At 50.8% G+C, this 26,639-nt stretch overlaps 12 protein-coding genes across 12 annotated transcripts; 7 read left to right on the forward strand and 5 right to left on the reverse strand.

The window, feature by feature from the left end:
- Positions 1-868: 868 nt before the first annotated feature.
- Positions 869-2,136, forward strand: Aud_007520 (uncharacterized protein; the record flags this gene model as incomplete). Its single annotated transcript, XM_043292410.1, has 3 exons — positions 869-1,163; positions 1,224-1,475; positions 1,550-2,136. 3 exons carry the CDS (start codon positions 869-871, stop codon positions 2,134-2,136), a joined length of 1,134 nt encoding a protein of 377 aa, XP_043148345.1.
- A 1,043-nt stretch (positions 2,137-3,179) lies between these two features.
- On the forward strand, positions 3,180-3,987 carry med8 (RNA polymerase II mediator complex subunit MED8; the record flags this gene model as incomplete). The annotated part of the gene is made up of 2 exons (XM_043292411.1): positions 3,180-3,304; positions 3,357-3,987. The coding sequence occupies 2 exons, from the start codon at positions 3,180-3,182 to the stop codon at positions 3,985-3,987; spliced, it is 756 nt and encodes a 251-aa protein (XP_043148346.1).
- A 103-nt stretch (positions 3,988-4,090) lies between these two features.
- Aud_007522 (putative monosaccharide-P-dolichol utilization protein) lies at positions 4,091-5,042 on the reverse strand (the record flags this gene model as incomplete). Its single annotated transcript, XM_043292412.1, has 2 exons — positions 4,091-4,360; positions 4,416-5,042. The coding sequence occupies 2 exons, from the start codon at positions 5,040-5,042 to the stop codon at positions 4,091-4,093; spliced, it is 897 nt and encodes a 298-aa protein (XP_043148347.1).
- Positions 5,043-5,289: 247 nt separating this feature from the next.
- Positions 5,290-6,843, forward strand: cox10 (protoheme IX farnesyltransferase; the record flags this gene model as incomplete). Its single annotated transcript, XM_043292413.1, has 1 exon — positions 5,290-6,843. One exon carries the CDS (start codon positions 5,290-5,292, stop codon positions 6,841-6,843), a length of 1,554 nt encoding a protein of 517 aa, XP_043148348.1.
- A 518-nt stretch (positions 6,844-7,361) lies between these two features.
- Aud_007524 (aspartate--tRNA ligase MSD1) lies at positions 7,362-9,544 on the reverse strand (the record flags this gene model as incomplete). The annotated part of the gene is made up of 3 exons (XM_043292414.1): positions 7,362-8,483; positions 8,550-9,256; positions 9,334-9,544. 3 exons carry the CDS (start codon positions 9,542-9,544, stop codon positions 7,362-7,364), a joined length of 2,040 nt encoding a protein of 679 aa, XP_043148349.1.
- Positions 9,545-10,710: 1,166 nt separating this feature from the next.
- Aud_007525 (tyrosine--tRNA ligase MSY1) lies at positions 10,711-12,766 on the forward strand (the record flags this gene model as incomplete). Its single annotated transcript, XM_043292415.1, has 5 exons — positions 10,711-10,982; positions 11,052-11,205; positions 11,267-11,553; positions 11,617-11,962; positions 12,017-12,766. 5 exons carry the CDS (start codon positions 10,711-10,713, stop codon positions 12,764-12,766), a joined length of 1,809 nt encoding a protein of 602 aa, XP_043148350.1.
- A 1,210-nt stretch (positions 12,767-13,976) lies between these two features.
- Positions 13,977-17,866, forward strand: Aud_007526 (mismatch repair ATPase MSH6; the record flags this gene model as incomplete). Its single annotated transcript, XM_043292416.1, has 5 exons — positions 13,977-14,309; positions 14,382-14,417; positions 14,488-14,656; positions 14,716-17,105; positions 17,171-17,866. 5 exons carry the CDS (start codon positions 13,977-13,979, stop codon positions 17,864-17,866), a joined length of 3,624 nt encoding a protein of 1,207 aa, XP_043148351.1.
- Positions 17,867-18,430: 564 nt separating this feature from the next.
- Positions 18,431-19,201, reverse strand: Aud_007527 (putative histone h1.3.; the record flags this gene model as incomplete). The annotated part of the gene is made up of 3 exons (XM_043292417.1): positions 18,431-18,629; positions 18,706-19,037; positions 19,097-19,201. The coding sequence occupies 3 exons, from the start codon at positions 19,199-19,201 to the stop codon at positions 18,431-18,433; spliced, it is 636 nt and encodes a 211-aa protein (XP_043148352.1).
- Positions 19,202-19,652: 451 nt separating this feature from the next.
- Positions 19,653-20,575, reverse strand: Aud_007528 (uncharacterized protein; the record flags this gene model as incomplete). The annotated part of the gene is made up of 3 exons (XM_043292418.1): positions 19,653-20,071; positions 20,122-20,271; positions 20,347-20,575. 3 exons carry the CDS (start codon positions 20,573-20,575, stop codon positions 19,653-19,655), a joined length of 798 nt encoding a protein of 265 aa, XP_043148353.1.
- Positions 20,576-20,957: 382 nt separating this feature from the next.
- Positions 20,958-22,148, forward strand: Aud_007529 (glutaminyl-peptide cyclotransferase family protein; the record flags this gene model as incomplete). Its single annotated transcript, XM_043292419.1, has 1 exon — positions 20,958-22,148. The coding sequence occupies one exon, from the start codon at positions 20,958-20,960 to the stop codon at positions 22,146-22,148; it is 1,191 nt and encodes a 396-aa protein (XP_043148354.1).
- Positions 22,149-22,388: 240 nt separating this feature from the next.
- Positions 22,389-23,453, reverse strand: Aud_007530 (YeeE/YedE family protein; the record flags this gene model as incomplete). Its single annotated transcript, XM_043292420.1, has 2 exons — positions 22,389-23,105; positions 23,166-23,453. The coding sequence occupies 2 exons, from the start codon at positions 23,451-23,453 to the stop codon at positions 22,389-22,391; spliced, it is 1,005 nt and encodes a 334-aa protein (XP_043148355.1).
- A 1,659-nt stretch (positions 23,454-25,112) lies between these two features.
- Aud_007531 (uncharacterized protein) lies at positions 25,113-26,611 on the forward strand (the record flags this gene model as incomplete). The annotated part of the gene is made up of 3 exons (XM_043292421.1): positions 25,113-25,679; positions 25,757-25,957; positions 26,006-26,611. The coding sequence occupies 3 exons, from the start codon at positions 25,113-25,115 to the stop codon at positions 26,609-26,611; spliced, it is 1,374 nt and encodes a 457-aa protein (XP_043148356.1).
- Between the last annotated feature and the right edge of the window lie 28 nt (positions 26,612-26,639).

The following is a 26,639-nucleotide window of genomic DNA, read 5'->3' on the forward strand; positions in this document are numbered from 1 at the left end:
CGGATCCCAGCAGTTAGCAATCTAAAAGGTGAACATCGTTCGTCCAATCAAGGACGCAAACAACGATAAGCGAGTCCTACATAGTACTGTCTAGTCCTACCTAGTACTGTCTACCTGTAAAGTACTTTCTACCTGCCAACTGTGAAGGTAGATGGTGTTCTGGACACTGAAATGAGGGGTTCGCTCGTGATCGACGAATCATAGCCTCCTGCCAGGGCCAACGTGAGCCGATGCGACAAGCTGCAGGCCCAGTCACAATCACATCTCCAGTCTCTGGTCGACCCTTTGTCACACTCCAAATCCTGCTACCAAGACAACTCCAAATGTCCACGGAGAGTTACTACTGGACGGTGACTGTCTTGAGCACCAGCCTCAGTCCCGCTTCTCTTCCAACCAGTCGCGGGGGATGATGGTTAGACCAATAACTAGCCAATGTTCTCTGCCTCTGCGAGCGTGTGTCTTAGCGCCCAAACAAGCACCAATGCTCATGGTGCATGCTTAATCGTCTTCGACTAGCTTGCACTCTACGAGCGACGTCCGGACAGATCCTGGAAGGAGAAATTCGAGCTGACCATGCTGCAGCACATTGCCTCCGGTCGGGTTCCTTATCAATCCGCGAGGAGTACCAAGATGTCAACCTAGCGATGGTGATAACTGACTCAAGGACGTGACCTGCCTTCATCTTTGCTCTTTTGACCGGCTACTTTCTGTCTTTTCTACTTTCTTGGGCTATTGTTTTCGATCACTGCGCTGTCAATTCGATGCCCGGCCGTCGAACCCACGGCGTGTCGCCTATTCTTTCCTCGAACTTACAGTAATAAATCGGCATCAGCCTGGATTGATCCGTCCGGCCGGCTCGTCCTTCAAGATGATCGGCTTCTTGAGCCAAAAGCCGAGATCTGCGTCGCTTTTGGGGGCTGCCTTATTGCTCCTCGGTCACATTACACCTGTGGTGATCGGGTTGAAGACGACTCCCGGCTCACCGTGCGCTAATGTCTGCAATAAAGTGTCCTCGAACACTACAGCTTCCGAGATCGTTTGTTTGGACGAGCAGTTCAGCCAGACCACGAAGGGGTCCGACTTTCAAAACTGCGTGGAGTGCCAACTGGAAAGCACTTACGGTGATTCGTCTTCGGGGCAGAGGGATGTCGAATGGGGACTCTGTACGTATAGTCAACATTTTGGTGACAATGAGACATGCAGTCGCTAATGTGAGGCTTCAGACAATCTCCGGTATGCCTTCAGCAGCTGCGTGTACGGGTTTCCTGAACAGGTTGCCAATATCTCCTCTCCCTGCGTCGTTTCCTGCCAGCCATTATCGTCGGCCCTCGATTATGACTTGGATGATCCGAGTGGTATCAACTTCGATACATGGTGTGGTGCTTCGTCTTTCGCGGACAATCTCATCAGCCAGTGCGAGTTTTGCTACAATTTGACCAGCAATATGACCGATTCTCAGGTCTACCTTGCAAATTGTGTGTTGCTTTCCCTTTCTTACCTTATTTCGGTCTGAATTCGCCAGTTACTGACAGCCTTGCGATCGGTGTAGTCCTAGAAGCTCTTCGCTACAATTGCCACTTCCGAACACCTAGCGGCAAAGCTTTTCCTATTAGTCCGAGTAGAGTCTTCAGCGAGTCGTTGCTGCCCCAGTCCACAGTGGACCTGACCTCTCCTTCCGGGAATGCCAACTCAGGCTCCAGCCGCCTGGCTTTGATCATTGCGCTCCCGATCCTGGGATTTGTGATCCTGATCTGTATCCTCGCAGTGGGATGCTTCTTCTTTATCCGCTGGCGACGCAAGCAGGCTCGCAAGCACCGTCGTTCGGACCATCTTCATGCGCGGTGGAACGATACCACCATCAGTACCCCAGCTCACGGGGCGTGGGCTGATCCTGCCAATAATGGAATGTATAGCCAACCGATGCACCACCCAGGGTCTGGACATGGCTTCAACTTTGTCGACACAGACGGTCGTACTCAGGAGGTAGGATTCTCCAAGTCCAATTATGTCGAAATCACCGAATCTCCTGTCACAGTCCCATCTACCACACATTCTCCAGAGCATGAGAAGGGATATGACGCTCAGGCATACATTCCTGAGCGCAGTGTCTCACCTCCCCAGAAACAGAAGCTGTGAGGTCGTCGGTAAAGGTCGATATTACTCCCTTGCTGGCCTGCTTGATGTATGACAATCCATAGGAGTTGTTAGGGAATAAATGTACTGATCGAGTAACGCGAATGGCGGTCATACTCTCCCCTGCAGGCCACTGTCCGTTGTCAGAAACTCTTTCCTTTCCCCAGTTTCTTCCCTTCTTATGCATAATGAATCGCATGTTATCGAATCCGTCAAATGATTGATATACCCTCCTTGATCAGTTGATACAATCTTCATTCCACTTTCCCTCAGGCGTTTGAGCGAACCATGTTCTATCGCGTGGTGATGTTGGCGTTGACCAGTTGGCGGGTAATTCCTAGCAATGATTGACAATAGCTCAGCAGAGATAATTGACAAATATCAAAGCTGGTACATAGTGACTCTTCAAAAATTCAAGACAACTGTCCGACAGACTCCATCGTCTTTTTATACCCATCTCTGGCGAGAGCCAAGGTAGCGCTCACTGACCAGCCCCTCTTCGGCCGAAGGATCAGGATGGGCATCTAGCTAAAAATAAACACGGGTTTGGCGCCAACGAGTCAACGACAGCAGAGTTATCTCCAGACTCCAGCATAATAGCATCGTCAGCTTGGACTAATTGCATTGCAAGCGTTTCAGCCAAAGATGCCAAGGTACCAATGGCGAAGGATGGTTGCGCTGCAGGATTCTACTGCATGAGCTATTGTGGTGGTGAGGGCGCTATTTATAGCAGTTCGACTGATTCTCATGCAGCTGGGATGGAAAGTAATCAAACTGCTTAGGACAAATAGAGAGCCGTAGGAACTGAACATACAGATAGTGATGTCTAGAGATTTTGAGCGTGTCTTTCAGAGACCGCGTTGTAGATAATAGACTTGTAAGTAGAAGTAGATCTAGCCCTATGCGTTTGTGGCTGTGGGGTTGCTAATGGACAACCTTCCTGCTATCGGGCCTATCGCTGTCTGCACCTCTCCCCCGTCATCGTCCAGACCGCATACCATATCTCCTCACCAGCACCAAAGTCTCACTCGCAATATCAAAGCAAAATGACATCCCTAAACCAGGACCAGATAAAAACCCTCGAACAATCCCGCCAACGGCTTGTCCAGCTCACGCGCTCCCTAGCCTCTCTAATCGGGAGCTTAAACCAAAGCGACCCGCTTCCATCCTGGTACACCACCCCTCAACAACTGTATCCAAGTGCAAAATGTTAATTGAAGCAGGTCCTCGCTCCAATCCCAAGCAGGAATCATCTCAAACAACCTTCTCAGCGTCTCTGAGCACCTCTCCGACAACCGCGACCTCCTCTCCGCGCTCGTAGCCTACCCGGGTCCCTCATACCCCGGCCGCACGCAGGCCCCGACGCTTGAGCAACTCCTCCGCACGAAACTCGACCCCCGCGTTGATGACTGGGTATCGCGCGGTCGGCGGGCGGGGGCGTCTGCGCTTGAGGACCAGGGTGCGTTGAGTGAAAGTGCGCTTGCGGAGCTGTGGGATTGGGCGCCTGTCGAGGCGAATCAAGAGGCGAGGAGGAGGAACTGGGGTGGGAATTTCACGCTGGAAGAACGGGAGATGGGGATTCAGAATGTGGTTACCGGGTTGAGGAGGCAGTTGGAGGACGAGGACGAGGAGGAGAGTGAGAGTGAGGAGGAAGGGGAGGGGGAGGAAGAAGAAATGGAGGTTGTTGGAGTACGACGCAAGTCTGGTGTGGGCGCTGGATTGGAGTTTGATATTGCGGCGCCTGCACCGGGGTCACGGCAGCACCAGCACCAGCAGAAAGCAGCTGGACATGCGGTTCCCTTGGAGGATATTCTACGGTATATGACTACGGGGATACCGCCGACGCAGCGCTGATGGCTGCGAGCACTTGATCATTAATTAGAGTACGCGGGAATGGTTTCAACAAGATTAAAAATTGTATTCAAGCATTCTGAAGAGAATTGTCGAAGCGACCAATCTAACCCCGTCTGCGGGTGGTGGGCGACTTGGCGGAGGGCTTGGGTGATACTCCAGTGCTTTCAGCCGCAGGAATCTTTTCCAATGGCCGAGAGGATCGAGCAGGTCGCTTCTTGGGCTGCGCCGGGCTCTTCCAGTAGTAGACCATCTGTGCCGCCAGGATAACGTTCAGGACAAACCCAGCAATGAATCCATACAAAATGAGCTTGTCGTCAACTTCTTGTAGCGTGGTAAAGATCCGGGAAAGGGAACCAACGAGATAGTTGAACACCTGTTACAAAATCAGTCGCGTATCCTCAGGTATCAGTAGACGGAAAAAAACATACCGCAAAGGCGCTCAGCTGTCCGGTCCCTCCCTCGCGCCAGATCGTATAGATTTGAGGGGCCTTGCTGGCCACACCGAGAGCACCAGCTCCAGCCTGTAGATACGACATCGTCTGCGCATCGACCAGGGTCTGATCAAAGAGCAGCGCATACACACTGGCGGCAACCACTGCAATGAAGGCCGCTGCAGCGGTAGAGCGATCCGCGAAGGTCAACACCAAAACTCCAACGATCACATCCTGCACCGCAATCAAGGCGGACTCTCCATATGTGCTGAATGGGAACTGGTTGCGTACGCCGTAGGAAAGAGTGATCAACAGGCTGGCGGTTTCGAGCGCATAGGAGACAAAGGATACGCCAGCAGAGGATCGTGAGCGGATAAGCTTCAGGATCTGCGGAACCTTCACGATGGCGCTTGCACCCACGATTGCAATACCCAGAGCCTTAGAGATAGCGAGGGATGTGCAGGCAGGATCTTTGGTGACATCAAGGTCGAGGAGGAGGGCGCTGTGGCATGGCGATCCAATCAAGGAGACGATGACATCGTGGACAGGTTGCGGGAGAGCGGACGAGATAGGACGGAGAACGGGTTGAAGAGGGTCAATAATGACCTTTTGAAGCGTATCCATGGCGAGAGTCTACAGACCAAAGGACGTTTTTGTGTTTTGGTTGACGGTGATTTGCCAACGGAGCACGATGGTTCCTAGGAGCAACAACAACTATCGTGAGGGCGGTATGGTACATTCCTGCGGTTGTGGTCTCTGTGCCCCGCCGGGGAATTTCTGCTCCGTCCATCGCGACTCTTCCGAGATTCATCTCATGATCTAGATCGTCCTATCGTGACTTCTATCTCTCTCCATCTATGTTACTTCCGCCATGATTCTTCTCCGGTCCTCGTTGCTGAGGTCTGGATTGGTGCGAGATCCTGCTCGCCTGTGTTCCCAATGCTTCTCACGACTCTCACCATCACAGCGACCTGTCGCAGTTCGCAGCTTCCTCTCCTCGTCTCGGCTGCGGGCTGGCATTGCCGATCATGAATCAACCCCCTCGACTATTCAAAAAACCTATTTCTCTGCCAATCGAACAGCAGATGGCTCCACGGACAAAGATGGCTTACTAGCCTCCTTATCCGCCGTCAATAGCTCCCCTCGAAGTATTGCCGACAATGCATTATCACAGAATGCAGCCGGTTCGGAGTCAATTGCTTCACAATCTTCCTCACAAGAGTTACCTCATCGCCGGAGGAAGAGGTTAAAGGAAGAGACGTCCAAGGATAATGCCGCAGAATCCGAACTCCCTCCTGATGCCTCGTCGCAACTGTCCACCCTCTCATCAGCCCTCCCTGTGACTTCCCTGCGCCGCAAGTTGGCCGCGTTTCTTGCTCTCACGAAGCCTCGTCTCTCGTTCCTGATCGTATTGACGACCACCTCCGCATATGGAATGTACCCGATCTCCTCTCTTCTCACACTTGACCCTTCAATGACTCCTCTACCGACCCTCTCAACCTCAACCTTGACCTTTCTCTACCTAACTGCGGGAACCTTCTTGTCCTCATGCAGCGCAAATACTTTGAATATGCTCCTTGAACCAAAATACGATGCTCTGATGTCACGGACACGGAACCGGCCGTTAGTGCGCGGGCTGCTGTCACGTCGTGCTGCGGTGTTATTTGCGATTGCGACTGCTGCTGCAGGTCTCGGTTTGCTATACATCGGAACGAACCCTACGACTACCGCGCTCTCCGCCGGTAATATCTGTCTCTATGCATTTGTGTATACACCGCTGAAGCGTATATCCGTGATCAACACCTGGGTAGGCGCTGTGGTAGGAGGCATCCCTCCGTTGATGGGTTGGACCGCTGCGGCAGGCCAGACAGCGACAACTGGCCATGACAGCTGGCGGGATATGCTACTCAGTGAGGACAGTATCGGTGGCTGGCTCCTGGGTGGCATTCTCTTCGCATGGCAGTTTCCTCACTTCAATGCTTTGTCCTACATGATCCGCGAGGAGTACAAGGCAGCCGGATACAGGATGCTGGCTTGGACTAATCCCGCCGCAAATGCCCGTATCGCACTGCGATATTCCATTCTTATGTTCCCATTCTCCATCGGTCTCTGGTGGGTTGGGGTTGTCGGTAATGGCTTCCTGGTTGGCAGCACCGTTGCGAATGGCTGGCTAGTCAAAGAGGCCCACAAATTCTGGCGGCATCAGGGCGCCAACGGCACTGCCCGAAGACTCTTCTGGGCCAGTATTTGGCAGCTGCCGATCCTGCTTGTCGGCGGTCTGGTCACGAAGAAAGGTCTTTGGGATGGCGTTTGGAACAATATTTTCGGCCAGCCGGTGGAAGACGAGGACGACTATCTCTACGAAGATGATGAAGTGGTAGAGACAGAGCGCAAGATGATACCTGCGAAGACGAGTAGCTCGTGATTCTTCCTTTCGATTTATCAAGCGCAATTCGACACTGCCATTGATCCTATTATAGCATTTTATTATACTAGACTGCCTTATTTGGCATGGGAGGCTGGCGTCGTTGTATAACACTTTTGTTTAAACTCCCACCCATGATGATCCTCAACGTGTAGATATAACTTTCAACTTGAATTGATCCAGGTGTTTTCTCTATGGCACTTTCCAAGAAGGGCTGTCGCTACAACACGCCTCTACCTCAATTGATAAGTTAGAATTCTATATCGTCCCCCGGCTCTGCATTATCCACCGATGCCAGATGTTTCCAGCCTTCCCCATCTTCTTTGAAGTATAGAAATTCTGCTTGGCTTGGCCCTAGTACTCAAAATAATGACTATATCAATGTATTTGTGAGACATCTATTTACAAACCTCCCAAAAAAGCCCGTGAGAAGAGATTGGGTATCATGTCTATACTAATGTACAATTCAGTTGAGCGGTTTGCAGCAAGTGCGTCTTCATACGCGCTTACCACTACACTCATTCATCTCTTAGACGGAGTTGATAGGTTTCTAATGCTTCTTCCGTCATCAAACTAGGAGCCTTAACCATGGCATCATCGCCACCCTTGCCCGTCTTAGGGAATGCAATGACGTCCCGCACCGACTCCTTGCCCAGCATGACGGCGACAAGGCGGTCGAAGCCGAGGGCCAGTCCAGCATGCGGCGGACATCCGGCCCGCAAGGCATCCAGCAGATGGGAAAAGTCGGCCAGCCTCTCAGGCCTCATTTGAAGGATATCTCGAAGGATGAATTCTTGCACGGCTGCGTCGTGGATACGGCGACTGCCACCGCCCAATTCGACCCCGTTCACGACAAGGTCGTAGTGGTCGGCCACCGACTTTGTGGGATCTGTCAGGAGCAGGTCGACGTCTGCAGCGGTCTTGGGTGCGGTAAAGGGGTGGTGTGTGGATGAGATGCCCGCAGCACCGCCCTGACCTGGTTCCGAATCACTGGAGGGCGAGAACAGGGGGAAGTCTACCACCCAGAGGAAGTCGAACCCCGTTGGGGCGGGCTTGAATCCGGAGGAGACTGCAGCGGCGTGGAGTGCGCGGCGGAGGTCGCCGATTGGAGTGGAGCCACCGGAAAAGTGTGCTCTTTCACGGGCTTGGATGACAATCAGATCGCCGTGATCGGGATCCAGGAGTTCCTCAATGCGTTCAGCTGCTTCAAAACCGAATGGCTGGAGGCCACACAAAGGTTTCTTGGCGTCATACACGAAGACCCCCGGGCCACCTTCAGAATTGTTGTTAAATGGAGCACCAGCCGGGGAGTCGAGGAATTGCTTGATGAACTCGTAGGTGGCGACGGGGTCATTGTCGTTCCCTTCGAATTTGAAGGCTTCAATGATGGGGTCAGTCAAGGGAGTGATCTTGTTGACCAGGTCGACAGGTAGAAGATAGTCGATCTTGAAAATCTCCATTCCAAACCTTGTATCGGGTTTGTCTGACCCATAGCGGCTCATTGCGTCCTGGTATGACATTCTCCGGAACGGTCCGGAAAGCGCTTCATCTTTCATCAAGGAGGACCAAAGTCTGCGGATTATCCCTTCAACAGTCCGCATGACATCCTCTCCTGTAGCGAAAGACATTTCCAGATCGAGCTGAGCGAGGAGCTTATGTTAGACCGCAGTTAATTATGAAGGTGGACAACAAGATTCAATGCTCACCTGAGTAAATTCTGGTTGTCTATCCGCTCGGAGATCTTCGTCACGGAAACAGCGCGCAAACTGGTAGTACCTTGGGATGCCACTTGCCATAAGTATCTGCTTATATTGCTGAGGGCTCTGGGGCAAAGCGTAAGCCAGACCACGCCTCCGAGTCGGCACCAAGAACTCACGAGCACCTTCCGGAGTTGACTTGAAAAGAAGAGGCGTTTCGATCTCCACAAAAGGAGGTCGACATTGTTCCAGCTCTTCCCTGCATATATTGCGAACTTGAGCGCGGAATCGCAGGGCATCCCGAAGTTCACTGTCGGAGCGCAGTTGAAGATATCTGTGTTCCGGAGCAAATGCAGTCCCTGGAGTCATGATAATGTCTTTTGGGAATTCATTCAGAGAATCAACGTCCATAATATGCACCTCCCAGCAGTCGCTTTGCTCGGTATCTGATCCTTTTCCCTTTTTTGGCTGCACGATGCCCCGTACAACCACTGGACTATTCGCATTAATGGATCTGAACTTTTCAAGAGGGCTGTTCTTAATAAACGAGACAAGCTGAATGCTGTGTTTCATGGTTGGATCGGTCAGGCGAGCAAAAGATAGCTTTTTGGAAAGGTCGGAGCGGGGTCCCAGGTATCCATGAACCTGGACCTCCTGTCCTGCAGATGCATTTGCGAGGAAGGTCTCAAAATCGCTCGTGGCTGGTGGGAACTCAACTATATCAGACAAAATTTAGCATTTAACTCTGTAGAACGAGAACTGTGGTAAAATGCGACAGGACGGTTGTTCATACCGGCTTTTTTATATTGTTCCAAAAAGTGTCGAGGTGAAGTAGGACTGTCATGCTGTTCGAGCAGGCAATGTCTCCTGTGAAAGGTCCTGACAGGAGAGAGAGTTCTCAGTCCATTGCGCTGTCCTGATGGCCGACTGCGGAGGTAATTGGAGATTTCAATATAGCTCGTGCGGAGACGAGGTAAATAACGTCCCACATTGCTCAGAAGCATACCGAGCCGGGTTTGATGGAGAGTTTATAAAAATTTGCAGTTTTAATAGTCTCCCCAATGGACAATAGAGCTGGTATCAAAGCGCTTTAAATTGACGTCAAATCAGCCATGATCAGAAGACATCCGGTCTGATCTCCATATTGAAGGTATCGCAAGCTTATCCGGCAGAAATGCACCGCTCCATCGATTGGGAATAGCGTCTCCTAGCCCACTACAAAATATAAAACCTCCGGGATCCACACTAGTTATTTTCCTTTTTTCTTCATCCTTCCAAGTTTTGTACAGGTGAGTTGTAGCTCTCAAGATTCCGCTACCAGACTCACACAGAATGATTTTCTAACGTATCCTCTTAGATGATGAAAGCCTAGTGTGTTCTATTTGATCAATCGCTCCTCTCTGAGCCTTGTGGCTCTCCCTTCGGGGTTCAAGGGCTGCTTGACTCGGGATGGAGGGAGAATGATAAAGGCGTTCGGCACATCTCCTTGTTACTTCGACGGACGCGATGAAGGCATCTCTGATCCCAAACACATAACTTGGTGGTGTTTGCTCCTCCATGGAGCTTCTATGTGGCCTAGGATCCTAGAAACGTGCTGGTCCCTTCGTGGCGCTGTAGCACATTCATGATAGGAATCTTCGGTCATTAGAGTGAACTCGCAATGCTAGACTAGCTGAAATAATTTGAATGCAACTGATTACCTACTTCCACCATACCCTCTTTTTTTGCGCTGTTGACTTTCAAGGCGTTTCCAGCAGTATATCTTTTCAACACATTTACCTTCCATCCAGTTACTGTTTTGTCCTATAGAAACGTAGTCTTCTTGAATCTCCTACTTGCCATCCTTGCGAAAGAGAAAATTCATATTTCCCATAGATTTCTAAACTCAACGCAGTTATTTACGAAGATTGACCTTTTTTGGAAACAGCCCCGCATTAATATTTATCCGTTGGAGAGAGCAGTTGATCAGCTTCTTATCAACGCCGATAGTGATAAATTCGTGTTCCGTGAGGTCGGGATATATGCTTCGCTGACCCGCATTGAAACCAATTAACCGCAAGGTGAAAGCGGTTAATTGAGGTGCCAGTTCCAGGTTGGCCCAATGAAGCCGCAATTATTGCCTCTGCCTCGCGCAGGACGCTTGCGCATTCCGGTTACTTTAAAGACAGCAATGCAGACGGGCTACGGTGCGCGCAGCTACATGCAAACTGCTCAGATTGCGCGGAAATGTTCCTTAGATGCTCAAGGAAGCCGCTTTCTTGTCAATTCATCGATACGATCGCCAGTGAGGGAGTCAAGAAGGTGGATTACCCAGAAACATATACAGAAGGTGAAGGCTGGGGAGGAGCAGTGGGCTCAATTCGCTGCGGAGATCAAGGCTGGGAAGCGGAAAAGCTTCGTTGAACATCTAGAAGAGAGAGGGCTGATCCATGATGTCGTCGGGTGAGTCGTACCTGAATGCAGACATGTTTTCCTTGTATTAGCTGATGGAAATCCGGTTCGAAACTACAGAGAGCGCGACTTACTACACCGGGTTTTCTCCGAGAAGAGAGTCGGGATCTATGTCGGAGTAGACCCAACAGCTCCCTCCTTACATGTTGGCCATATGCTGCCGTTCATGGTGCTGGCCTGGGGTTATGTCTGGGGTCTACCTGTCACCTATCTGGTCGGTCTTTCCTCCCCTGACGCTTGAATCGACGTAAGATATCATGGCTGATACACAACAGCTAGGGGGGTCTACTTCTAGAATCGGTGATCCCACTGGGAGGTTGAAAGGACGAGAGGCGATGGATTCTTCGGTCCGAAAAGCAAATATGGCGAGCATGCACATGCAACTGAAAAAGTTGGGGGCCTCTGTGGAGCAATATGGCAAGAGACACGGATGGCACAAAGAGAAGATCTGGCGGCGAGCTTTGGTCAACAACAACACATGGTGGAATTCCACATCCTTCTTAGAAGTACTACGGGACCTGGGCGCCCATACGCGGCTTGGTCCCATGCTGGGTAGAGAAACGTGAGTCTAGTTGCTATCCTTCATTCGTTGGACCATTTGATTACTGATTTTGATGATTATAAGTGTGAAGAACCGGATGACCAAAGGTGATGGAATGTCTTTTGCGGAGTTCACATATCCCCTACTGCAGGCATGGGACTGGTGGGTGCTGTTCCGAAAAGGCGTCCAGGTGCAAGTTGGAGGTTCCGATCAATATGGAAATATCCTCTTCGGCATGGATGCCGTGAAGTCGATCAGCAAGAACACTGCGATAGAACAGGACCGAAATCCTCTGGAAGATGATTTAGACAAACCGATTGGGTTCACTACGCCACTATTGACAGCAGCGAACGGCGAAAAGTTTGGAAAGTCTGCCGGTAATGCTGTTTGGTTGGATAAGGACATGACTTCTACGTTCGAGCTTTACCAGGTGAGCCTATATAAATCCTGGACGGCACATGCAGGAATCACTAACTATGAGTAGTTCTTCGTTCGAACACCAGATGAGGTTGTCGAGCGCTATCTGAAGCTGTTCACGTTTCTACCTTTGCCTAAGATTGCCGAAATCATGGAAGAACAGAATAAAGACCCTTCAAAGCGAATTGCTCAGCATACACTGGCTGCCGAATTCTTGGAGCTGATTCACGGAAAGGAAGAGGCTGACGCAGTCGCTTTACAACATCGTCAGCTTTTCCGGCCACGCTCTTCGACGGCTGAACCTAGTCCTATGCCCAAGGTGACCAGCCCGCCTAGCAGCCATGCAAATTCGCCCTCTGCAAGCTATGCCAATCCTCAGTCTGGGAACAAATACGCTCCCCAGACCAATTTCGCCAACATGGGCAGCCCCCATGTCACTCTTCCCCGCTCCCTGGTCTATAACCAGCCATTTCACAAGATCCTGTGGCATGCAGGACTAGTCTCCTCTAAAAGCGAAGGCCATCGTATTGTCGCCAATAAGGGCGCCTATGTGGGAAGTCGCCCAGGGGACAGTGGGCCCATGGCTGATGACCTGTCGTTCACGCCTATTGAGACTTGGCTTCCGGAAAAGACGCAGGAGTACATCATCGACGGGGATCTCTTGCTTTTGAAGCTTGGTAAATGGAAGTTCCGGATGGTAAAGATCGTCAGCGATGAAGAGTTCAAAGAGCGCGGACTTACCGCTCCTGGTTGGGAGCTGGAGAAGTCGGAATCAGAATCGGCCGCTGAAAAGACAACGGAGGTGAAGTCAACATGAGGCGGTCTACTTCATGCATGTATTTTTAGACAGACCTGTAAATATACTAGCGATATAGATTACATCCCAAATTCTCCTCGGATATCGAACTTGCGTTGCCACTAGTACTTTGAGCACATCATGCACGTAAGCAGAGAGAGCTATTGAACTTGGCAGACTCTTGAGACACTTCGCTTCTTCGATACCGACCAACTGCATCCCCAATGGGAAATATTTGAATACTATAAGTGATTCGGCAACATGCTGACTTTCATGTCTCACGGAAAGCCAAGACTTGAAACCTGCAGCTTCACCATACCTTCTGGACAATTTCTTTGAAGGAACTCGATGTCGGCAAAAGACTTCAATGACACGTTGTATGCAAAGGCGGATTTGACGGACTGTAACGTCTCTTCACTGACTACGATACTCCACAATAATGGAAACTTCTATGTTGACGGCAACAACGACCCTTTCCGTTTTGAAGGCTGCAGTGGAAATGGGCTGACCCTCTTCCGCAACGGACAGTTCAACAGCACCTGCAAGTTCGAATCTCGTACCATCAATTGCAACGGAGGAGCAAAGATTGCTCAAAAATGATCTTGCTATTAGGCATCAGCCAGCCGGAGTCACCAGAATTTGGAGTGCGCTCCTTAGGTCTGTCGGAGACATCGTCATCTGTTGTGGAAGGTTGAGGAATAGGAACAGTGGGAGATCCTGCGATTGTGCTCAAAACACTACTTTATTATGCTTGATCCATGCCTATGACAATGCCGCTAAATTTGTCATGTATAGATCGCAACCCGCTGTGGGAGAGTATAGGATATTGTAGCTTCCCTAATGAAGTATAGGCTTCAGGATTTTCTCTTCTCCGTCGCATTATATGCGAGTTTCTCCGTACAAAGATATATCCAGCAGAATATTTTCTGCGCCAAGTACTACGGAAGTTGACCTGAATGGCTGGAGTGTTGTTTCGAGAGTGGATAGCCCATTGGGGAAGCCAAGAAATGATGAGTGCTCTGTACGGAATACGGAGTTAGATAGGGCCACTAAACGCGTCGACGCGCTGCGTGACGCCTCCTTATCGGACGATCCGCCATTTTTCCGTCCTGAGACCTCTATCAACATTCGCATTGCCTTTCCATCCAGCTGCTTTCTATCATCTTCGGCATGGTTTATACATCATCTTAATTGTCACATTGTACCAGCCGACCATTGAGTTTCCGTCAGAATGGCCAGAGGAGCTGGTACCGCATCCTCTCCCACCACGGCGACACCTCCCTCCGGAGCGCTGAAACGATCCACCTCCAGTACACAAAACATGAAGAACCAGCGGTCTATCCTGGGTTTCTTCCAAAAATCTTCGCCATCGGCACCATCTGGTGCGCGTAACACAGAACCTGCCTCGTCTCCCGCAGAGAGGGCCTCTGAGAAGCGCGAGGCGACTTCCAGCAAAGCGACATCGAAGATTGAGAAGAAGAGCATACCCAGGTTCACACAAAACCTGACTCCTGTTCCTAGCAGTGACTTGGTCGTGCCTGAGGAGGACGAGGATAACACTCAGGTATGCTGATATTTCGGACGCCGCACCGTATGCTAGGTTGACAGGTTGCTGATTGGGCTTGCACAAATACAGGACGTAGAGAAGAAAACTGCTTCGCCCTCCCGTAGGGTAAGTCTATCTGTGCAGTTTTATTTGCAATTGATACCTTCTAGACCCAGTCACTAACTGCATCTTATAGGCCAAGAAACAGATCAGTTATGCCGAATCCGAATCTGAGGGTGAAGACGACGATGATGTGATATTCGGGCCCAATAGACGAAACAGCCGGATCTCTAAAAGACGCAAGATTTCTCCAGAGAGCGAAGATGAATTCGAGCAAGGTGGTGAGGTGGGCTATTCAGATGACGGTTAGTTACAGGATCGCTCTGCGGCCGTTATTGTGCTGTTGGGACTAACCAACTAGCAGAGATGGACGACTTTATCGTTGCGGACGACTCCGATGAAGGAGCCAAGCCATCCAAGAAACGTAAGAGACCGTCGAATGCAACGACTCGCAAGGCCTCCTCTCTTCCCGCTCCTCCTTCTCCCGTAGAAGACCTCGACTTGGATGTCCCGGATGCCTCCTCAGGCACAGCTCTGAAGTGGGCCTATGACCCTGAGAATCAGGAACCCCGCCAGAACCGGACAATACAAGCTACGCCGAAAGGTACCGCCACTCCTGCCAAGCAGAAAGTGCATCTCAGGGAACCTGAAGAGCGGTATCCTTGGCTCGCAAACCTTCGGGACATAGATGGACACCCACCAGATCACCCCGACTATGACCCTCGCACTATATATATACCCCCACTGGCATGGGCAAAGTTTTCTCCCTTTGAGAAGCAGTACTGGGAGATCAAGCAAAAATTCTGGGACACGGTTGTCTTTTTCAAGAAGGGCAAGTTCTACGAGCTGTATGAGAACGATGCTACAATCGGTCACCAATTATTTGATTTAAAGCTCACAGATCGTGTTAACATGCGGATGGTCGGTGTGCCTGAGATGAGCTTAGATCACTGGGCCAATCAATTCGTGGCCAAAGGTTTCAAGATTGCCCGTGTGGACCAGTCTGAATCTGCACTGGGTAAAGAAATGCGCGAGAGAGACGGAAAGAAGGCTGGCGGGAAAGAAGACAAGATCATAAGGAGAGAATTATCCTGCGTCCTTACGGCCGGCACATTAGTTGAAGGCTCTATGCTGCAGGACGATATGTCTACCTATTGCGTTGCGATCAAGGAAGCCATTATAGACAACTGTCCTGCTTTTGGGCTCGCGTTTGTGGACACAGCTACTGGCCAGTTCTCTCTGTCGGAATTTGTGGATGATGTTGATATGACCAAGTTCGAGACATTCGTCGCACAGACTCGTCCCCAAGAACTGCTGTTGGAGAAGTCCACGATTTCTCACAAAGCTCTGCGCATTTTGAAAAACAACACTGGTCCTACCACCATCTGGAACCACTTGAAGCCTGGAAAAGAGTTTTGGGAGGCAGATATAACTGTGAAAGAGCTCGATGCAAGCGAATACTTTGTCTCTCAAGATGACGATAACTTGCAAGCCTGGCCGGACACCCTGCGAGAGGCTCGAGGCAAGGAATTGGTTATGTCTGCTTTCGGAGCCTTGGTCCAGTATCTCAGGGTTCTGAAACTCGACCGCGATCTGATCACGATCGGTAACTTCTCGTGGTATGACCCTATCAGGAAGGCCTCCAGCTTGGTTCTTGATGGTCAAACCCTGATCAACATGGAAATATTCGCCAACTCATTTGATGGTGGCTCAGAGGGGACACTCTTTCAGCTTTTAAATCGCTGCATTACCCCTTTCGGCAAGCGTATGTTCAAGCAATGGGTTTGCCATCCATTGATGGATGCAAAGAAGATCAATGCGAGGTTGGACGCCGTTGATGCCCTGAACGCTGACTCAAGCGTTCGAGACCAGTTCTCTTCCCAGCTGACCAAGATGCCTGATCTCGAGCGACTTATTTCCCGTATCCATGCAGCCAATTGCAAAGCGCAAGATTTTGTGCGTGTGCTGGAAGGATTCGAGCAGATTGAATACACAATCACTCTCCTCAAGGATAGTGGCTCTTCGGGAGAAGGAGTCATTGGGCAGCTGATTAGCGGGATGCCCGACTTGAGTTCTCTGCTGGAGTATTGGAAAACAGCTTTCGACCGCACGAAAGCGAAGGAAAATGGCATCCTGGTTCCCAAACCAGGTGTTGAGGAAGACTTCGACACCTCCCAAGCGCGTATTGAGCAATTGCACCGGGATCTTGACAACCTCCTCAAACGCCAACGCCGTGAGTTGGGCTCCACAGCCATCTGTTATCGTGACAATGGAAAAGAAATTTATCAACTTGAGGTGCCAATCAAGGTGAAGAATATCCCTAAAAATTGGGACCAGATGTCGGCCACGAAACAGGTGAAGCGTTATTACTTTCCCGAACTGAGGTCTCTCATTCGCAAATTGCAGGAGGCGCAGGAAACACACAGTCAGATCGTCAAGGAAGTTGCTGGTCGATTCTACGCACGATTCGATGAGAACTACACGACTTGGCTTGCAGCGGTCCGAATCATCTCACAACTGGATTGTCTGATAAGTTTGGCCAAAGCCTCTTCGTCGCTGGGCCATCCAAGCTGCCGCCCTGTCTTCGTCGAAGACGAACGGAGTGTGCTTGAATTTGAGGAGCTGCGTCACCCATGCCTTCTCTCGTCGGTGGAAGACTTTATTCCCAATGACGTGCGTCTGGGAGGCGAAGCGCCGAATATCAATCTTCTCACTGGAGCTAACGCCGCCGGAAAATCCACGGTTCTCCGTATGGTAAGCAGGCAATCATTCCTTAACTTTCTCTATGAAAGATGGACTAACCGTTTTTATTGCTCTAGACATGTGTCGCTGTTATCATGGCACAAATCGGCTGTTACCTGCCCTGCCAATCCGCTCGGTTGACACCTGTTGATCGTATCATGTCCCGTTTGGGTGCAAATGACAACATCTTTGCAGCCCAGTCCACATTCTTCGTTGAACTCTCAGAGACGAAGAAGATATTGTCTGAAGCTACACCAAGATCGCTTGTCATTCTCGATGAGCTTGGCCGTGGGACTAGTTCTTATGATGGTGTCGCTGTTGCTCAGGCAGTGCTGCACCACGTCGCCACTCACATTGGAGCAATGGGCTTCTTTGCGACTCACTATCATTCTCTCGCTGCGGAGTTCGATGGTCATCCCGAGATCACACCCAAACGCATGAAAATCCATGTCGATGATCAGGAAAGACGTATCACTTTCTTGTACAAGCTGGAGGACGGCGTTGCTGAAGGTAGCTTTGGTATGCATTGCGCGTCCATGTGCGGCATCCCGAACAAGGTTATCGAGAGAGCCGAAGTGGCTGCCAAGCAGTGGGAGCACACAAGTCGTCTGAAGGAAAGCCTTGAGCGCCGGAAGGGCGGCGGGTTCATTGGCTTGGGGTGGTGGAGTGACGTCGCCTGGGCTCTTCGCGAGTCCGCTGCTGACACTCCCAGCAGCGAGAGCGTCTCCGACTTGAGCCTTGAGGTACTCCGCAAAGCTATCGAAGCTCTTTGAGCTATCGAAAGTGGAGGTCATTAGTAAAGGTTCGCATGGACGTTTCGTTTCCGCTGTCAATTAATCCTTTGTCACTTGCTTCGTGGAGTGGGGGTACGGCGCCGGAGTTATTCTTACTATATGGACTGCGAAAGATCGACACATGAGGTCAGGGAGCACTTCGGGATATATATCACTCAATGCTAGAGAATTATGGACCATTGTGCAAAATGGTTTCGAACGATGTGCATTTAGTTACAGTATCTTTCAAAGCAATATATCCGTGTCAACATCGAGGACTCTTTGTCTTCATCTCGACTCTTGAAGACCCGAGTTATTAAGGACTCATGTGAAGATAACATTTAGATCAGGAAACAAAACCGCATTGACTATTCAGGGTATCATCTTATCTAGCCAAGCAGGAGCACCGTCATCCCATAGTAGTCCACCACGGCAGTCAACCCCGAGGACTGAAAGAACAGCTGTCGATCAAAATAAAATTGCGTAAATGAAGAAACAACAGTCATAAGCTAATTCCACTTGAGTGTTGTCATGCCATCAGTCATTAGTGATCGGAGCACGAATCTAGGCAATGTGATCCTCAGCCTTCACGGCCCCTTCGGCAGCGTTCAAAGCGTCGAGCTCTGCATCGAGGTCCGCACCGTTCATAACCTTGTCAAACTCAGCTTTGACCGTGAGCTCTGAGCCATTATTGCCTTCCTCCATTGGTTCATTTTTGATGATGGCGTCGGACTCGGAAGGTTCGGATTTGACTTCAGGGACACTGTTTCCGTTAAGAATACGATGAGTTAGGTAACTTCACGTCGAAAGAGATGAAGCGGATGAGCCAAGTAACATACCCATTCTCGACATTGTCATCTGCAGCCTTTGCAGCCGCCCCCTTCTTCGCAGGCGTCTTTCTCTGCCGCTTGGACTTGGTAGGCGTTGCAGCTTCCTCGCCGTCGGCACCGCCATCCTCCGCACCTGCGGCAGCCTTCTTACGCTTAGCTTGTCCTTTCTTGGGCGTGGCCGTCGCGGACTTCGAGGACGAGGCTTCGCCGGCAGCGGAAGAGCCATTCTCGGCGCTGTTGTCGGGGTTGAGCTCGACGAGCTTGCGTTTGGCCTTGTTGAACATAACGTTTGCAGAGCCAGCTGTGTAGCCGCCTTTGCTGGCGAGCTTTTCATAGTCGATCTAGGTGATTGTCAGCTATGTGGCTCATGTTGTCTAGTAGTTCAGGGGCAGATGTCTACCTTGTATTGGTCTGTGATGCAGAGAAATCCTAGGATGAGGATCTTGGCTTCGCTGGCAGAGAGTCCCAAAATGCCCTCGGGTTTGGCTTTTGCTGGGGAGGCCATGGTTGTTGTTGGAGAGGTAAACGGTCGAGGAAGTAGAGAGTTGTCCTGTAGTGTGAGAAAGAAGTATGGAGGCTGGAGGAGAAATAGGAAGCGCGCGATGATAAAGGAAGATGTAGGAGGAGAAGCGAGAGAGAGGAGGAGAAGGAGGAGCAGATATAGTACTAGTGAGAGGGTCTGTGAGTGAGTTAGAACAGTATGATGAAGGAGAAACACAGAGTCAGACGCAACACAAGCCAGATAAAGAGTAATGTGAGGCGAGGGTGAGAATTGGTTGTGTCGTTGTGTGAATAATGTTGAAGTGAGAGCAGAATCAAGCCTCCAGGTCCCACTCTAATGACCGACATTTGTCTTCTGAGGGTTTCAGAAGTGTGACAAGGAAATCTCCTAAATTACAGGGAATATGCTAGGTAATTTGCTTGTATGTGTTGCTTTCTTTTCAATTTTCAACCTTCTAACTTCGCCTCGGTCGTGGTGAGTTTGGAATCTGCCTGTATACATGCTCCCACAGTTCAGGATAAAATGTGGAGGACTCTTTCCCTGGTTGACTCTTTTCTGCCGTGTAGAATTGCCTCAATGTCCTACCTGCCCACCAAGGTAGAGGAGCTGGGTTTTGATTTCGGAAGCTCACTGGCCGTAGCAAGGCCTTGTCACGAACCAGGTCTCCCAATCGCACCTCAGTCTGCCGCGGGATTGTCGTGAACTTCATAGTATTGACATATAACGTGGCTGTTGGAGGTAAGTTCTTCGCATACTGTAGAGTCTGCTCCCGCGAACGACGAGCAAAGACGGGAAGCGCGAGGTGTACAAAGTTCACGAACGGGGCAGAAGTGTAGGCAACGAAGAGCATCGGTAACGCGCCACCGGCGACCACTGTTGAAGTCAGCCACAACATTTTCTGCTCGAGGATTCCCACAACTTACCAGCCGGTGCTATATACCATGGGTAGTCGTCAGAGAAAAAGGCTGGAGCCACGACAAGGCAAGAGACTCCAAAGAGAAATATCGTCGTGATACGCAACATGCCCAGGAATATGACCTTTCCCGTCCCCCCATGATAGATCAATATCCGTTCTGGAGGTCCTATAAGCTTGCTTTTAGTATCATGTCCAGAACATCGGCAGAGCATGGTCCAGGGTATCCCGCTACCTCGTCTGATGGTGGTCTTCGCGTGTGTCGTCGGGGAGTTCGTAGAAGCACTGGAGCCAGTCAGGCTGCCATTGTTCTCTTTCGGTTTCACAGCAGGTGACCCATTTCCTTTGAATGCGTTCTGAGTCGTCTTGAACCGAGCAAATAATCTGCTACTGAGATCTCTCTGCACGGATCGGGGAAGCGCTGCGCGCAATTGTGGGTGGAGAAAGCATTGGATTCTCATCATAAGATACACTGACTTATGTCGTCAATCGTTTTACCCCGAATAAAGAATGGTAGGACACAGTCTCGACCGACCGACAATTTCAATGATTAACGGAGAATTCGAGGGAATGACGGAATGACTGCGCGGCTGATCTCCGCAGTGGGCGTTATCTAATTTACCCGCCAGCCGACTTATTCAGGCCTTCTTGGCGCAGATTGATTGTCCTCCTTGCTTTGTCTCGACCGTCTACAATTCCCTCGATTAGATGTCTTCTGGTGCCCAATGTCAGATTTGTGAGAGTATCCGGGCTTCCTGAAGTCAGTAAGTCCCAAGTATATCGGAAACAATCCAAGGTCGATGATCACTTGCCATGAAAGCCTACTAGCATCATCCAAAAGTCGCCATGCTTTCGGCTTACGCTGGCCTTGTTCGCTGGCTACTTGCGATATGCGTCACCCTGCCATTGCTGCTACTCCCTGCAGGAGCGTACGAGTCGCTTTCAGATGAGACTTTGAAAGCTTTGCCACGACCAAATACCGACTTCGATATCCACACCGGAGCATTACTGGCCCCCATCCTGCGGCCCCGTGTCCCTGGCACCCCCGGCTCCGCAGCGGTGCTCAATCACTTTGTGGATTTCTTCCGTACATCTCTGCCAAACTGGAAGATCGAGTTCCAGAATTCTACGTCGAAAACGCCCGTCTCCCATGGCAAGGAGGTTCCATTTGTCAACTTCATCGCGTCGCGCGATCCTCCCTGGGCCTCAGTGGGCGACGTGGGCAGAGTGACGTTCGTCGCACACTACGACAGCAAGATCACACCGGAGGGTTTTATCGGGGCCATCGATAGCGCGGCCCCATGCGCGATAATCATGCACGCGATGCGCAGCATCGATGCGGCCCTGTCGAAGAAGTGGGAGGCTATGCAGGCGCAGGGCCGAACAGACGCAACCCTGGAAGGCCAAAAGGGTATACAGGTGCTCTTCCTGGACGGCGAGGAGGCATTCCATCTCTGGACGGCGACCGATTCACTATATGGGGCGCGCTCTCTCGCCGAACACTGGGATTCACAAGTCCACCCGGCCGTGTCGGTCTACAAGACTCCCCTCTCATCCATCTCGCTATTTGTGCTGCTCGATCTACTGGGTAGCAAGAACCCCTACATCCAGTCTTACTTCGCAACGACGCACTGGGCCTACAAGAAACTGGTCACGCTCGAGAAGCGGTTCCGCGATCTGAAGCAATTCAAGTCTTTCTCAGGGGACGCTTCCGAACGGCAGTGGTTCGCTGACGGCGCGAAGAACGAGCATCAGCTGACCACCTCCTGGGGCATACAAGATGACCATATCCCGTTTCTTGCGCGCGGCGTGGAAATCCTACACGTGATCGATTCTTCGCCGATGACGGGGTTTCCCAAGGTCTGGCACTCGATGGATGACGACGGTGAACATCTGGATCTGGACACGGTGGAAGACTGGAGCATGCTCTTTAGCGCATTTGCAGCCGAGTGGATGGAGCTGGAGGGCTTCATGCCCGGCAGTGAGGCGCAACCCAAGAAGAAGCGTTCTCATCCGGAGAGGAAAACTGAATTGTAAGCCAGGCCATTATGACCTTGTTGTATCACAATCTATGTTACACAATGTACTGTCCATGGATTGCGATTGAATTGAGCTGCGCTGACGTTCAATTGGTCTGCCTAGCTTTTAAGGACGGCAAGTTATACATATGTCAACAGTCCATCCTGTAACTAAGGAGCTTTGGGTGATATGCTATACCTCAATCTATCAAGTCGCAGCTGGCCTGCTTGAAGGGATATCTTCCATTCTATCTTACTTTTAAAAAAGATTGCCTAACGTATATCCTGTCATCGCCGCAAGGCCCCACGTCGGTTGGAGCACCGTACGCAGAATTGCAGGGCCCGGACATACCCCCCGTAAGCCCCAGGCAACACCAAATGCTGCCGCTCCAGTCACAAACCGCCAGTCAATATCCGCCACAGTCAATGTAGGCAGTCTCCAGTTATCCGCCAGGGTAGGTTTAGCGGACTCCGCTCCCTCCTGTTCCTCTCCCTTTTTCTGTCCAGGCTTCAAGGATAAGTAAGTCGCAAGCGACGGGCCGATTCCGAACAAAATGATGAGCGCAAGCGAAGGATCCCACCGAGACGGATCGGTAAGCACGGCGAAAAAGCGGAGGACTTTCGCCGGATCAGCCATTCCGGATATGAACAGTCCCAGACCGAACTGCAGCCCGGCCAGGTACGAAAAGATCGTCCTCGACTTCTTCGACCGGTCCAGCACCCGCGGAACGACTACGAAGTTGGTCACGAGGGTCAGAGCGGTAGTGGTGACCATGAACGCAAGCTCCTCGACCGACGGGTACACGGGGGTATAACAAGGGATACCGGACGGGCAGGGCGGAATGTTCTGGCCTCCATTGACGAAATTCGCGGTCAGCAGGGCGGTGGTGAAGAAAATGGCTGTTGCGATGAGTGAGCGAGGTGACAGGCGCGAAAGACCGCAGAGCATGTGGCCTGATGTGCAGCCGCGGCCATTCTAGTTCAAGGTCCTCCGTCAGCAACGAATCTCAGCCAAGCGGTCGCGGTAGCCATTTACCTTGGTTCCCCAGCCCAGTAGGAACCCTATGCCGAGCGTGGACGCCACGGCAGCCCACGAGTTCGGCGCAGGTGGATATGTTGGTATCAAGGATGGCGCGAACAAATAGGTCGGTGCCACGCTGGAGACTAATCCTGCGATTATAGGGACATTATCGCAGCTGGGATTGAAAACGGATCCGGACAATAAGGACGAAATGCCAAAGACAGCTCCATTATGTAGAAGGAGGCCTGAGGAACTCTGGAAAAGCAGCAAAGCTCCAAGGGAGGTGTGGATGGGGGTGAACATTGCGACCGCTTGCCAGGTTGAATCACTCTCTAGAAACCAATTGAAATGAGGTTATTCCTCCCATACCACGAATTCAAAGGGTGAATCCTCGGGGTCACCGTCATAGACGCTGGTAAGATGTCAAGGGGTTCACCATAAAGAAGAATAAATTCACAAAGCCGTCGATGCGCCCCAGTCATCTTCCGACTTTCTCTGGGATTTGTTCGGCGATTGTGTGCTTCCCCGTCAATGATGTTCTCAATGGTCCCCGAGCAGCTTATTCAGTTTCCAATCCATGGATGAAGGTTGGAGAGAGCTCTCCACCATCCGCTGGTCCCCGAACTGAAGCATAATGAACAATGATCATCAAGGGGTAGCATTCTGACCTCTATCTCCTTCGCGGACCAAAGAGTTTTAGGTTTAAATAGTCGATGAGTTCCCGAGAATACAAGAGGCAGATTCTCTAGAAAGAAGCTTGTTATAAGCTCAGTCTGAACGCATTTTATGACTGTGAAGGTATCTCGGGACTTCCACAGGAAGGTTTGGTCCCCGAACCGAACTTTATTGGAATGGCTTGTTTTCATCGGAATGATCGACATCTTCACCGAGCTTCTGGCTAGGAACCCTGTGCCTGGGAGAAAGATTGATAAGACAAAGAGCAGAGGAGTCCTGATGCAAGTTGTCTGTGCAGGAAGAATATTCGTTGGCTCTCATAATGGATCAATAGTGGCGCATAAGACCTGCAGGAGAGGCGCATATGACAGCCGCAAAACTAATCACTTACCAACTATAACCTAATCCTCTGCAAACACTGCCGCATATGTGAAACAGGGTGTATTCATATTACATTGACTCGAAAGAAAGGAAAAAGAATCTAAACTACTCTCTAATGATAAGTTAGCAGCACGATGGACTGCGTCAGGGGAGACATTGTCCATGCTGTTATGGCAATGGCTACAACCCTTCAGCAAGCGAAATGGGTGATCTCGACAAGATATGCAAGTTATCGAAAGAATGCTCACTGATGGCATTAGTTTACAACAGTATCCCGTGATGCTTAAGAACTTTCTCAATGTGAAAGACCCGATGAAGTCTGTAACGTGGAGTCCATGGCTTGCCTTGTAATAAAGTGTCAGTCCGTGTAGACTCCAAACACTTTCTGTCATATTTTCGACCAGCGATTGGTGTATTAAGGGCCCGAGACGGAAGGATGAAAGGAGAGGCCAGTCAGCCATCTCTTCAGTATCTCCGTTTTGTCAGGCATGTTGTACCCGCGATCTCAAGCTTTCAATGCGATGTAGCTCTAACGGTCTAACCACTGCCCACCATGGCTGGTCACCTACTAGTAGAAAAAGGATGAATAATTAGTACACTGTCAGCTTGAAGTACCATAGACATATTTGCTTGACATTGGTGTTTGCCAGATCTTGTGAAAGCATGGAGAAGTGAAATACAATGATGAATGAAGACATAAACGCTGACTAAGCAATGCATAACACTGATGATCATCATCTGGCCCTGACGTTGTCATCTCTTTTCCACTCATGATCATTGACAAGCGTAGATTTCGACAGAGCACTTGAAGAATCTGTGACCCTGGGATAAATTTTCCAAATGTTGATGTGATGAATCTCCAAAGACGCACGAGCTCTTCTGCTCTACTTCATATCTGACAGCATCATGAAGCGCAGTCTGAACGGGGAACACAAACAACCACAGTCCTGTTCGACTAGCGATCAGATTCTCGAGGATAGAAAACCATGTTTACTATCAACATTAGATGCGCCTGTCTCACCACCTAGAAGAAGGAGTCGGGTCAAGAAAGCCTCGGACGATCAGTCTGCACCTTCATCATCCTCCGCGAAACAAACAAATGGCGCAGATCCAAAACCCCCCAGTTCTGAACCAAGCCTTGCAGCCATCGAAGCTGGCACAATACAGGTGACAGACCACCTTAAGATCTTCTCCTCCAGACTTGCGAGGTGTGCTCGTCCGGTATCACCCCAAGTGCCTCGGCTGTCGATCCGAGACTGGGTGGACCTGTACGAACGAAACCTGCATCCAAACGGCCGACACTTTGTGATTCATCAACATGATCACCCCGTCGCAGGACCGCACTATGACCTGCGGCTGCAGTTTTCGGAGACAAGCTCTGTCAGCTGGTCGATCATGTACGGATTACCCGGTGATCCCAACAGTCGCCGGTTGAACCGGAATGCGACTGAGACGCGGGTGCATTGTTTTTGGGTATGTTGTCCCATGGCTCATCGCATTTAGTGAGAATTGTTCCCTTTACATTACTCTGACAGCCTTTGGACCGACAGAACCACCTGATTGAAACAGCATCCGCAAGTACAGGTAGCATGATCATTTGGGACACAGGGGAATACGAAATTCTTCCTTCCCAGTCCGAGCCAGAAATGGCCGAAACAGACGATTCCCGGTCAGAACTCTCTGACACATCACTTCATTCTCCTGTTTATAAGAAGACTGAGAGTGAGAAACTCCGCGAGGCATTTCGCAACGTACGTGGCATGTTCCCCTCAGCCCTGACGATAACTGATCGCGTGCAGAACAAAATCCGCCTCCGACTCCATGGAACCCGTCTTCCGGAGAACTATACCATCATCCTCCGGGTAGACAAGAATTTTGACTTTGCAAAGCCGTCTTCACGGATTCCCCGCAAAAGACGTAGAAGGACTATTCGTTCATCAACAACCCGTCCGGAGCCCAGCACCTCCTCAGACAATGAAGTTTCAGACGGGGAATCTCACGATCAATCTGCAGACACAGGAGCAGACATAGACACAGCCACCATGGCCTCCCATTCCGAATCCGAAAGCGCCATAGACCATCAAATTCGGGTGAACAATGCGTACCCCGGTTCCACAAACACGATCGGCTCGATCCACCAGCGACGATGGTTTGCCACGTTGGACCGGGTCAACTCCGGATTTGTCCCTGAGCATGCTAAAGCTAAATCTGGGTCAGGGAAGAAGAGGTGGGTGCGCAAGCGCAATGTGCGGACTGGGCAGGAACTAGGGTTCGAGCCGTTCTATGTTCGCGGGCCTGAGGTTGAAAGGAGTGTGGTCACAGGGAGGCTGGGGAAGGATGTGTTGGAGGATGAAGGTGTAAGAGATTTTGTGCCGAGACGGGGGTGGAGGGCCGTTGTCGAGTAGTGATTTCCCTGGGCCCGTCGACCTACAG

This window comes from Aspergillus udagawae, assembly GCF_001078395.1.
Source record: "Aspergillus udagawae IFM 46973 DNA, scaffold_5, whole genome shotgun sequence".
In the NCBI taxonomy this organism is placed as follows: Eukaryota; Fungi; Ascomycota; class Eurotiomycetes; order Eurotiales; family Aspergillaceae; genus Aspergillus; species Aspergillus udagawae.